Source organism: Protomyctophum bolini (assembly GCF_963924005.1).
Source record: "Protomyctophum bolini genome assembly, chromosome: 3".
In the NCBI taxonomy this organism is placed as follows: Eukaryota; Metazoa; Chordata; class Actinopteri; order Myctophiformes; family Myctophidae; genus Protomyctophum; species Protomyctophum bolini.
Window position 1 is genome coordinate 21,402,212 of NC_137864.1, and position 12,500 is coordinate 21,414,711.

Genomic DNA, 12,500 nt, shown 5'->3' on the forward strand with positions numbered 1-12,500 from the left:
GGGACACACATAGCTGTCAAATGGGTGCAACCACTCAAAAATAAAATAACATGTATTCTAATATGCAGTGGTTTTCAACCCTTTTTGTATCATTATTACCATTATTTATATTTATATATTTATATATAATATATATAATATATATAATATATAATATATAATATATTTATTTACAGATGCATTCCAGGTCGTAATGGGATATGGAGATACAGGCTTTCACCTCGGCACCGGGAGAGCCTCATGGATGAATAACGCCTGTCCTGTGTTGGACATGGAAGCGCCATGTTGTCATGAATGAAATATGACTTTTTATATACATTATATATGTATGTATGGATATAAACCCTTTGATGTACGCCGTGTCATTCTGCACAGGACGGGAGGGAGTTTGCCGCACAACACACACCAGATAATAGAACCAAGGTTTGCAGACACACGTTTTCATGTTTTTTCAGATTTAACCCACTTTAAGACCGGAGGCAGATTCTACAAAGGCATTCTAAAAGAGTATAGTAGATCTCGCACTTGTTGTGCCACATGGACACAGAAGAGAAGATATATGTGTCCGAATTAATCCAAATTTCACAAACACTTTCAAGATTTTTCTAAAATGTTCAAAAATACCAGATGCACGCACTCCCATGCAGTGAGCTTGTACATCCGCTAATTTTTGAGAAGTGTTCTGAACCAATGTTCTAAATCCTAAGGCTTTATTAAATAGAAATCACACCTGTGTGATGTGAGGGGCGCTCTTATCATCATACGTCATCTCATTCCGGCCAATCACAATTTGCGTCCTCACTTTTGTCTTCAATGTTTGCGTTTATATAAACAGTTTTGAGCGTTATACAAACGCTCAAAACTGGCCATTCATTGTCAATGATCATTCGATGTTGGACCCTCAAAGCTGGACATAGGAGGGGCTAGTGCCCATTGAAAATTACACGCACGCACACACACACACACACACACACACACACACACACACACACACACACACACACACACACACACACACACACACACACACACACACACACACACACACACACACACACACACAGCTGACCTGATGATGACGATGACGCTGTCGAAGCCGTTGTAAGGGTTCCTGATGTACCCGAACAAACCCAGAGCCAGCATCTTGATGAGCATCTCCAGGCTGAAGAGACTGGTGAACACCATGTTGGAGATCTCTAGGATGTCTGTCAGCTCCTGGGGCTGGAGAGGACACACACATTACAACACCATGTTGGAGATCTCTAGGATGTCTGTCAGCTCCTGGGGCTGGAGAGGACACACACATTACAACACCATGTTGGGGATCTCTAGGACGTCTGTCAGCTCCTGGGGCTGGAGAGGACACACACATTACAACACCATGTTGGAGATCTCTGGAGCTAAATTCCAATACCGCAACTTTCACACTCGCTCACTCTCCTCGCGTCCTCCACTCGCTCCTCGGCTCCGCCCCCAGCAAGGAGGAGAGGAGGAGGAGAGGATTCGATGCGAGGACAGAGTGGTGGTCGAATTTTGTACTACGCTGTCATTTCAAAGTGACGGCACATTCCGCGATCACTCATGACGTGTATCAATTCAATTCAATTCAAAGGGCTTTATTGGCATGGGAAAACATACGTTTACATTGCCAAAGCAAAAGTGGTGGAACAATACAGTGTCACATAGCTGGATCACTGGAATTCCGAACAGAGCCGTACAGTCTACAGAATAGACAATTCATCATTTTGTGCATGTAACCGAGGCCAATGTGTATGTATTGGTAACATGTGCAAGGCAAGGCTATTTATTCCTGAAATAGTGAATAAGCGCCAGGATGCGCACACATATAAATTTGAGATTGGAGAAATAAATCAGATTTTAATCAGATTTGACTGGATGTGACTGCAGTCTAAATGGGGCATATACAGGTATAGGACTGTGTAAATGGGTGAATGGAATGCACCATCTATGTTAAGCGCTTTGGAAAAAAGCGCTTATATAAATGCACCATTTACCGTTACTTTATTGTATTCTTGGATGTCTGCTTGGGGCTCAGCTCTCTCTCTGCATCACGAGGGCATAAACACTAACTCAAGGATGAACTCATAATTGGGAAGGAAACTCTCTATCAAGGTGTTCCTGAGATATCTTACATTCAGTGTTGAGATGTACAGTACACAATTACATGTGTGTCCACTGTCTAGACGCACGTACAGTATACGGACGGACAGACACGTGTAATGATAGACGGAACGGACAACCCAGAAACTAACCTCTGTCAGCCTCTCTCTGTCTCTCTCTCTGTGTCTGTGTCTGTGTCTGTGTCTGTGTGTCTCTCTCTCTCTCTCTCTCTGCTTGCCACTACAGAGCTGTCCAAGCTGCCAGTCATGTTGTGAACAATGGATAAAGTTACTCCCTCGGACTGTATATACGTACGTCATCTCAATGCCTGAAGCGCCAGCACTGCACTTAACACATTCAGGGCGGGAACCCCCTTTTGGTGTTTGAAGCGTTATGTTATACTTTAGCTGTTGAAAAATAGCAGATCTACAAGCTCATAGCGCGGCACCAAGTGCCGCACTACGAGCTTGTAGATCTGCTATTTTTTTTTTATCGCGAAAATGTGGAATAATATATAGGCGGGAGTGGGGGTTAAGTGGTGCCTTCCTGCCTGCCTGCCTGCTCGTTTGCCTGCCTGGCTGACACCACCTAACCCCCAATCCTGCCCAGTGTTCTGAATTTTACCTCTTGAACTTTTGTTCTTTGTGTTTGTGTATGCTCTTTTTTTTGCTCCGTCAGTTATATATAATTTTATTATTTAATTTATTTGCAATCGTGACAGCCGCGGGAGAGACGTTTTAACTATAGGGGGATGTGGAGGGTGCAAACAACCCCACCCACCCCACAGTTAGGAAGCAACCCCAGCCTCACCCACACCCGTCCCACACCCATCGTGATGGATGTCAGTAATGTCAGTAAACAACACACAGTCCATCTATTAAACAGAGGATCCACAATATCTCTCAGTATTTGCTAGGCATGTAACGATATATCGTATATCGATATATATCGATATTAATCCCAACGATACAAATCAATATGAATCAATTTAATAAATTAAAAAAATGTTTTAGGGAGGCTAGTGAATTATGGTGTGTGATGTGAAATGTGAGCTTTAATCATATTCCATCATATTCAAGTGTTTTGGAGAGATATGAGAGTCACTTTCAGTAGTAGAGCACTGTAGAGGGGAGCTGTGTGTGTGTCTGTGACTGTGCCCAGGTGATGATGGTCGTTGATGCTCATCAAGGAAGGCAATTATGTTTCTGCACTGTCAAAAGTAATGCTACTTCTTGTAGTAAAAATTAAAAAAAATGAAAAAAGCTCGGGGGTTAGATAAATGATATCAAATAAAACGATGATTCAGTCTTTTCAGTTGTATAAAACTGTTCTGTACAGCTTGCTGAGAAAGAAAGAACTATACCTCGTTGATATGAATGATATGAAGACCATTGCCAGTACAGAGCTGCAAGACACGTTGTTTAAAAAAGACATGTTTGAAGTCATCGACGAGGCCTGTACTTTAGAACATCGGAATAAAGTGACGTAACAACTAACAACGCTCTACGATGTCGGTCGGTCATTCATTCTTTAATGTGACTGTCAGCCTCCGTCAGACTTTGATGTGAGAGACGAGGCTCCGACACGAAGCAGGGAACAAATTGTAACCTAATTGTGTCAGATCAAATGGACCGGTGCTGCCATGCGGATATGATTGACACGAAATCGCGAGAGCAGATCACAAACACTGAAGAGAATCACATCACACTGAAGAATCACATCAGCAACAGTATATGTCTTTGCTTCTTCTTTTTTTTATCTACATTTCTGCTGGGGAATCTATACATTGGCCTGGAAATGTAGCCTAAACATTAAAGATGGAGTGCCGTGATTTTCCAATTTTTCATGTGTTTATGAGGTGACAGTGCTTCATTAGACCCCTCTGTGTGGTTGTTATGTGCAATTATGTCTTCCCTTTGTATTTAGTTTCTTCCTGGAGGCTGAAACTTTGACAGTCAAACGTGCCAATGAAAAAAAACAGTAATATAGTGACATCACACTATCAGCCCCTCCCCTAACCCCTCCCCCTTTATCATACAACTACAGTTGTGGGTGCGGCTTAAGTTCAGGTGGATCACCACGTGCCCACATAAAAACGACATTTTTATAAATTTATACTGTACACTTTTTTTGAAAAGAATCTTCCTCATATAACAATAAGACCTGATGATCCGTTTTCAGGGTGGAAAATAATCACGGCACTCCATCTTTAAAGCTCTTGAGTATCTTGAGGTCAAAAAGTATAATGTCAGATCCTGTGTCTACCTTTGACACGATCTAAAATGTCTTAAAACTCGGTGCATGCCAATGACGAGATTTCTCATCATATTATTCCATGGCTCACAGCGCCAATGAAGAATGAAATTCTTAAGGCCAAGCTAAAATACAAAAATAATATGGAGGAGGAATTTAGGAGCATGAACACAAAACAAGCCTTCAATAAAGTCAAAATCCTTACTGGTGGTGAGACAAAACAAAAGAACTGTACAACTCCGGATCCTACCACCTTTGCAAACACACTGAACACTTTCTACAAACGGTTTGAAAGTCAAGACTACTCTGCTGCCTGTGAGGAACTGTTGGGAGCCCTCCCCTTTCAGGAGCCGCCATGTCCCCCCTTCAACGAGGAGGATGTCCGACAGCTGCTGGCCAGGTGTAAGCCTGGCAAGGCGCCAGGGCCGGATGGCATCTCGGCAAAGGTGTTTAAACTCTGCGCCATGGAGCTCTCCCCCATCCTTCACTCCATCTTTTGGGAGTCCTACAGGACAGCAGCCGTACCCACCCTCTGGAAAACATCCACCATCATACCAGTACCCAAGAAACCCCGCCCCTCAGAACCCAACCATTATAGACCCGTTGCACTAACCTCAATAATGATGAAATGCCTGGAAAGACTCATTCTGAACATCATTCTGCCAGCTGTCAGGTCACAGCTGGACCCTTTCCAGTTTGCCTATCGGGCCAAGAGGGGGACAGAGGATGCTGTGGCATGCCTCCTTCATTCCCTTCTCCAACACCTGGATTCATCTTCGGACAATTTTGCCACTATTCTTTTTGTTGACTTTAGTTCTGCCTTCAACACAATTCAACGCCATCATATGATCAAGAAACTGCATCAGCTCAACATCCCCCCACTTCTCATACACTGGACTCACAGCTTCCTGAGCAATAGACCACAAACAGTTAAAGTTGGTACATCATTTTCATCAACTGCCATCACCAACACAGGGGCCCCTCAAGGCTGTGTCCTTAGCCCCTTCCTCTACACTCTGTACACAAATGACTGTATTAGCCCCTCACCCACTAACATCACATACTTTAAATACTCTGATGACACTGCCATTCTCGGACTGCTCCATGACAATAACTCTATTACGGTCTATCAGAATACCATTTCTCATTTCACACAGTGGTGCACTGACAACTACCTAGAGTTGAATGTGGTCAAAACAAAATAAATGGTCATTGAAACAACAACCACACTGGACTTAACACACTCCTTTTAATGGTAAAACAATAGAACAGGTAGACAGCTTCACATATCTTGGACTCACACTGGACAATAGACTTAGGTTTGATCAACACATTACATCTATCCAGTCACGCTGTCAGCAAAGACTCCATGTAATCCGTAAACTAAGATCATTATCTGTTGCTCCTCATCTTCTGCTATCATTGTACAAAAGCATTATTCAACCTGTTCTGTTGTACTGTTCTGCATGTTTCTACACCATACTGTCCATGCCTAACAGGAACAAACTTTTCAGTAACACCCGTATTGCTTCCAAAATCATCAGACTTCCTACACCCACACTTTCTGATATGAACAATAACGCCATCACACGACTAGCACTCTCGATATCAAATTACACTGACCATCCTCTGTATCGTTTCTTTAACCTCATGCCATCTGGACGAAGATACAGAACCTTGCCCTGGAAAAAGGTCCGTTTTAGTAGGAGTTTTGTCCCCTCAGCCATCGCGGCATTAAACAAACTGCCCCGCCGATAGGATGGTTCTGTACACAGTGGGGACCTCATGTTTTTTTTGTTTTTTTTGTACTGTCTTGGTGTCATGTGCTCTGTGTTGTTTTTGATGTGGGTGTTGAACTGTTGAACAGATTGTGAAGACAAATATCCTTCGGGACAATAAAGATTATTATTATTATTATGACCAGATTCTCTCGTCACGATGTGTTTTCAGTGGTTTAACTATGGGATTATCGCGGCGGCACAGTTATTTTCCCTGACTCTACAAGACTCTAGTCTACTGTGTCTTTCAAAGCGATTGCTGAAGAATAATATAATATTCTATGATTTTTCAAAGGTTAGTTGGCAGTCGCTGGCAGGGGGAAGCTAGAGACGATGTTTACACTCTGGCAGTCAAAGTCAAAGTGCTAATATTTGTGACGCACATCACCGCAGTGAAATTTGTACTCATTTGACCCATGTCTTGAAGCGCTGAGCCGCAGCCAAGGAGAGCAGTGAGATTCTTGTGAAGAATGATATCTTATGATTTTGCAAAGGTTAGTGGAAACACTCTGAATCGCTGGCAGGGGCATAGCTATAGACGAATCCAGGAACAGGTCTCATGGTCGCAGCTTACGCATTTCCTGTAGGCGGACTCGACGTAGCTGCGGGGTTTAAACCCTCACCAGGCTCATCTCTTCCACTACAGTGAACGGCAGAGTGACTGATGTTAGTCTGCCTCAAACTTTACAAACTTTTTACTAACACTAACATTACAAAGATGCCCAGAACATCGAGATGAACCTGTGTAGTTTATGGCTGATCCAACATTAGTGGCAACATTAAAAAAAACAAAAAACTGAAGGTCAAAATATCCACCGCGGTGGCTGAGACCAGAGCCATTGAGTAATGGTTGAGACGAAGCAGTGAAAGGTCCTGAAAGATACATAACGTCAGTCTTACCCAATACCCAATCTTTCTGTTTTATGAACACAAGGCTGCTGTACTTTATACCTAGTAAGCAGTTAAAGTATGAGGTATAAAGTACAGCAGCCTTAAACCCTGCAGTTAATTCATACACCCTTACATAGATTGTGCATTACATTCACCCCTTCACACACACAGTCACACGCCAATGGTGGAGGAAACCATGCAAGGTAACCTAAACCTGCACATTGGGAGCAATCAGGGGTTTTGCTCAAGGACACTTCGACACTAACTCTGCGGGAGCCCGGGTTCGAAATGGCAACCTTGCGGTTACCATCCAGCCACTCCACCCCTGAGCCACCGCTGCCAAATGAAGGTGAGGACGCAAATTCTGATATGGCCGGAATGAGATGATGTATGATGATTGATGTGCGATAATAAGAGCGCCCCTCACTTCACACAGCTGTGATTGTTATTCATGACAAATGTAGAATCAGATACCGGCTTCCATAGCATTGTTTGTTTACATGAGAAAGCTCCACAGATCAAGGTTAAAAAAAACATAATCAACTGTATTCATGCATGTGATTGATCTGTACAGAAAAGAGAAGAGAGCAATAATAAGTACGTGTCAAAACCACAGCACTGCTTCCTGTCAAGAGGATGATATATGAATCATTATTACAACTGTATAATCTCTATTATTATGGACAATGGACACAGAAGATAGGACACACAAACGCACGCATGAGTGCGCACGCACTCACGCATGCAAGCACGCGCGCCCATGCGCAAGCACACACACACACAAACCCACACACATATTTTCCTCCAGTCCCAGCAGTGCCACACTTTAATTAACACTTCAAATCTCATGACGTTTTTCCATCTCCTGTGCTCTCGCTGACACACACACACACACACACACACACACACACACACACACACACACACACACACACACACACACACACACACACACACACACACACACACACACACACACACACACACACACACACACAGAACAGTATGGTGTGCTGTTTATGCAGCACATTAATGATTTATTTAGGTAAACGTACGAAAGTACAAGTACATGTAGTACAACTATTAAAACAAGGTGCTGTAAAAGAAATAAATACTTTCAGCAAATAAATCTAATCCTGGACAAACACACACACCCGCCTCAGGGTGTAAGGAACAACAAGTAACCACTTAACCCTGCAAGACCCACGGTTGTACAATTACAACATTTGTATTCTATTAAAAAAAGGGTATAAGCTGTTTAAGCTTATACGAAATCATGCATTTCCAGTCAGTCACTTAATTCAGGTGTTCCCAAACTTTTTTGGACCAGGTACCCCTTTTGCGCAGTGGTGGAAAATAACGAAGTACAATTACTTCGTTACTGTACTTAAGTACACATTTTGAGAATTTGTACTTTTATTTACTATTTTTATTTTTCTGTATTTTTACTTTTACTTCGTTACATTTACAAGTAAAAAATCGTACTTTTAATCCGCTACATTAAAATTGGACACCTTTCGTTACTCGCTACACATTTCCACGCGAAATATGCGCAATCTCCGCATTTTCCACATAAAGTTTATAAAGTCATCGCCTCACTCATTCGTTCACATTCACACAGAAGCATGGTGGTGCGGTGCGTTGAAAAAGCTGGACAAGAAGCGCCCGTCTCTCTCTCTCTCTCTGTCTCTCTCTGGTGCGGTGAATAAATAACAGCGAGCCGCGCTGTGTGTGTGTGTGTGTGTGTGTGTCTGACGTGCCCTGCATCTGCTGGTTATTGCAGTTCTGTTTTCGTCACATTATGTGACGAAAACAGAACTGCAATAACCAGCAGATGCAGCGCATGTATGGGACTCACATACACATCTTAACGTCAGGAACGTTACACGACTCACCCATCCAGGTGATTGCAATAATAATCACTGTAGGCCTAGTCTTTACCGTGCATTGCATGTAAACGTCTGTCGAACGGGATGGTCGTTAAAGTTGATATCGGTTTCAACTTTATCCCCCAATAATGTAATCCACATTTGTGCATAGGCATATAGCCTACTGTAGGCTTTTTTTACTCTATTTTCAAGCTCTTGCTACTGAAATGATCGATTATTTTGATGGAGAAATCATTTACATGCATCTCAATGGGAGACAGTTTGCCCTGCAAAGTGGAGTGGGTGGGGCTTAATTAGTGAAGGGCTAATTATAATGCGTGAATTCACGCAATTATATTTTGCAAATTGCAATGGCTCTCCCCATTCTCCCCTAAATGACTGTGGACCCCAATCTGAAATATATTTTTGTGTGAGCTTGCTTGCACCCTGAGTTGTTTGTAATGTTTGTAATGATAATGAGTGGCCAGTTTAGTTTCTAGTGTTTATCCCAACACAAACATTAAATGCCATTGATAATGAATGGCCAGTTTCGAGACGAGTGTTGAAATAAAGCCACTTTTGGACTTCATTTCTTTGTAGGCATTTTGAAAAGCATGTTGTACTTTTTACTTGTACTTTTTACTTGTACTTTGTAATTTTTACTTTTATACTTAAGTACATTTTTACACAGGTACTTTTTGTACTTAAGTACATTTAATTTGAGGTACTTTTATACTTTTACTTAAGTAACTTTCTTAATGGGTACTTTGTACTTTTACTTAAGTAATTTTCAAGTAGAGAATCAGTACTTCTACTTAAGTAAAATATTTTTGTACTTTTTCCACCACTGCTTTTGCGGTAGATATTTTTCCAGGTACCCCCTCATCCTCGCAACACGGATAACAATATATTTACAACCACAAGCAGTGTTTCCTGCAGGAAAAAGCTTTGGCATGGTGCTGGGCACAGGCCGCAATTTTGATTCATTAATTAATTTGATTCATTAATTAATAAGATTAATACATTAAGATTAATTTGTATTATTGCTCTTGTATTGCTATTGGAGACACTGGGGGGACACTGGGGGACACTGGGCAGGCACTGAGGAGGCACTGGGGAGACACTGGGGAGGCACTCAGGGGCACACTGGGGAGGCACTGGGAAGGCACTCGGGGGGCACACTGGGGAGGCATTGGGGAGGCACTCAGGGGGACACTGGGGAGACACTCAGGGGGACACTGTCTAAATGTATACGTCTAAATGTATACGTCTAAATGTAGACGTTTAAATGTAGACGTCTAAATGTAGACGTCTAAATGTATACGTCTAAATGTAGACTTCTAAATGTATACGTCTAAATGTAGACGTCTAAATGTAGACGTCTAAATGTATACAGTCGTCTAAATGTAGACGTCTAAATGTAGACGTTTAAATGTGTATGTCTAAATGTAGACGTCTAAATGTAGACGTCTAAATGTGTATGTCTAAATGTAGACGTCTAAATGTAGACGTCTAAATGTGTACGTCTTCTCTTATGGGGGTCCCTGGCATATCTTTTCAAATGGGGGTCCAAGGGCTAAGTAGTGTCAATTTGGGGGTCCTTGACATGAAAAAGTTTGGGAACCACTGCTTTAAACACTTTAGCACTTTATGAACATGAACAAAATAAATGGGTCCCCCCTGGAACTCCCTCAGGTACCCCTGGGGGTCCCCGGACCCCACTTTGGGAACCACTGACTTAATTGGTTAACCCTCGTGACATCACTTCATCAGGGATGGAGATCCCTGATATCCTCAATATTAAGCCCATATATGGAGAGCCCTGACGTCATCAATATTGGCCAGAAACTCTACATCTGACGTCAAACCTCAAACCCTTAGATCTCCATATGCAGTTGACCTGTTCTGACATTCCATAATTGATCCTCCCCCATCCATCCTTCCTCTTCGATGTCTCCCTATTGACTGATACCTATTTTTAAACTCTAGACGGGCTCGCCCCAAAGTTATTAGTGCAGCCATGCCCGGCAGCCGGCAAAAACAAGAGTTCTCAACGGGCCCGGTCCTACTCATCAAACTCTGTACACTCAAGACACTGCACCTGCTGCCACGCTTAGATGGAATGGAATGGGATATAAGACATACCAAGCCATCAACCCAGATCTATCTGTTCACCCACTCTATACCAGCACCAGCAGTACACCTTACATTGAGGACTATTTGAGGATAACCTTTACACGGTTTCGGTTGTCCGCTCATAGACTGCATGTGGAAATGGGAAGATGGAGCCGCATACCACCTGAACAGCGGTTTTGCCAATGTGAGACTGGTACAAAACGAACAGCACATACTGGTTTGTCCCCTCACACAAGATATCAGAGAGAAATATGGACATGAGGGTATTGATTTGAGCTCACTCTTTGTGGGCACTAACAGAGAGACTTTGCATATGCTACATGCCTGCCTGTCACTTGTGGAGCAATAGAAAGCTCCTGTTGTAAAGGGTTTCTGTATTGTGTATTGTATATTTTAATGTATTGTACCTTTTTAAAGTTTTTGATTCATGGGTTTTTTATTATTGTTTGGACCCAACTAACTATGAACCCGTTCATACATTCCATATGTTGATATGACCTCATCAAACCCTGTACACTCAAGACACGCTCCATATATGGCCAGTACATAATTAATTCCATATGTTGATCTGACCCCCCCATGCCAAAGCGCCAGCACTAGCCCAGCAGTCTGCTGTCAGCCTGTCACTCAGGCGGATATGTTGATCTGACCCTCCATTCCAAAGCGCCAGTGCTCGCCCAGCAGTATGCTGTCACCCAGGCGGATGTGTGCACGCGCCCTTCTGAAATGTGGTACCACACCCTGGTACCATGGAGGTACTCAGCTGGTACCACTGCCATTCTCAACTGCTAACCACTGTGTCGATGTCCCACTCCACTCCATACTGTGTATGCATAAATAAAACACCCCACTGTTTCCCATATACTTATACCATCTGCTCCTAGATTGATGATTCCTTGTGGTATTGTAATTTATTGATGAATTGAATACATAGGCCCACAATGGAAACAAGCCCTCAACCAGAAGAGACATGCACAGAATTCTGCAAGCCATTTGTTTGGCTGCCTTATTTGTTTTTTGGGCATCCCAAGTTGTTGGCAGCCTCTTATGATAATCCTAGGAAACATGTCCCAAACCGCCACTAGACAAACACAATGGATGTGCAGTCATAGCCACAGCTCTGACTGGGCGTGTGAGGTAGTTAGTCCCAGTGGTGGAAAGTAACTAAGTACATCTACTCAAAATACTTTTACTTCTACTCCACTACATCTGAGCCAAAATGTGTACTTTTACTTTTACAATTATTTGATAGCTTTTAGCTACTATAGTTACTTAGATTTAGATAATTAGATAATTAGATAATTTTGATTAGAAAACATACATTAACGACTTCAACCCTATACATTTTGGCCATTTGAAAATAGCAGATCTACAAGCTCACAATGCGTCACATCGCGACGCATTGTGAGATTTTTGTACACATTTAGAATTTGTGAAATGGGACATTCTGCAA

General features: G+C 42.5%; 1 protein-coding gene across 1 annotated transcript in view; it reads right to left on the minus strand.

Annotated features, from left to right (window-relative positions):
- LOC308312347 (voltage-dependent T-type calcium channel subunit alpha-1H-like) overlaps positions 1-12,500 on the minus strand; it is a gene marked incomplete at its 3' end in the record, with an annotated part of 112,808 nt that overhangs the window by 74,133 nt on the left and 26,175 nt on the right. Inside the window, exon 11 of the mRNA XM_080758952.1 lies at positions 1,070-1,221. Within this exon, the coding sequence (XP_080615078.1) occupies positions 1,070-1,221 (152 nt within the window). The remainder of the gene's footprint in view (positions 1-1,069; positions 1,222-12,500) is intronic.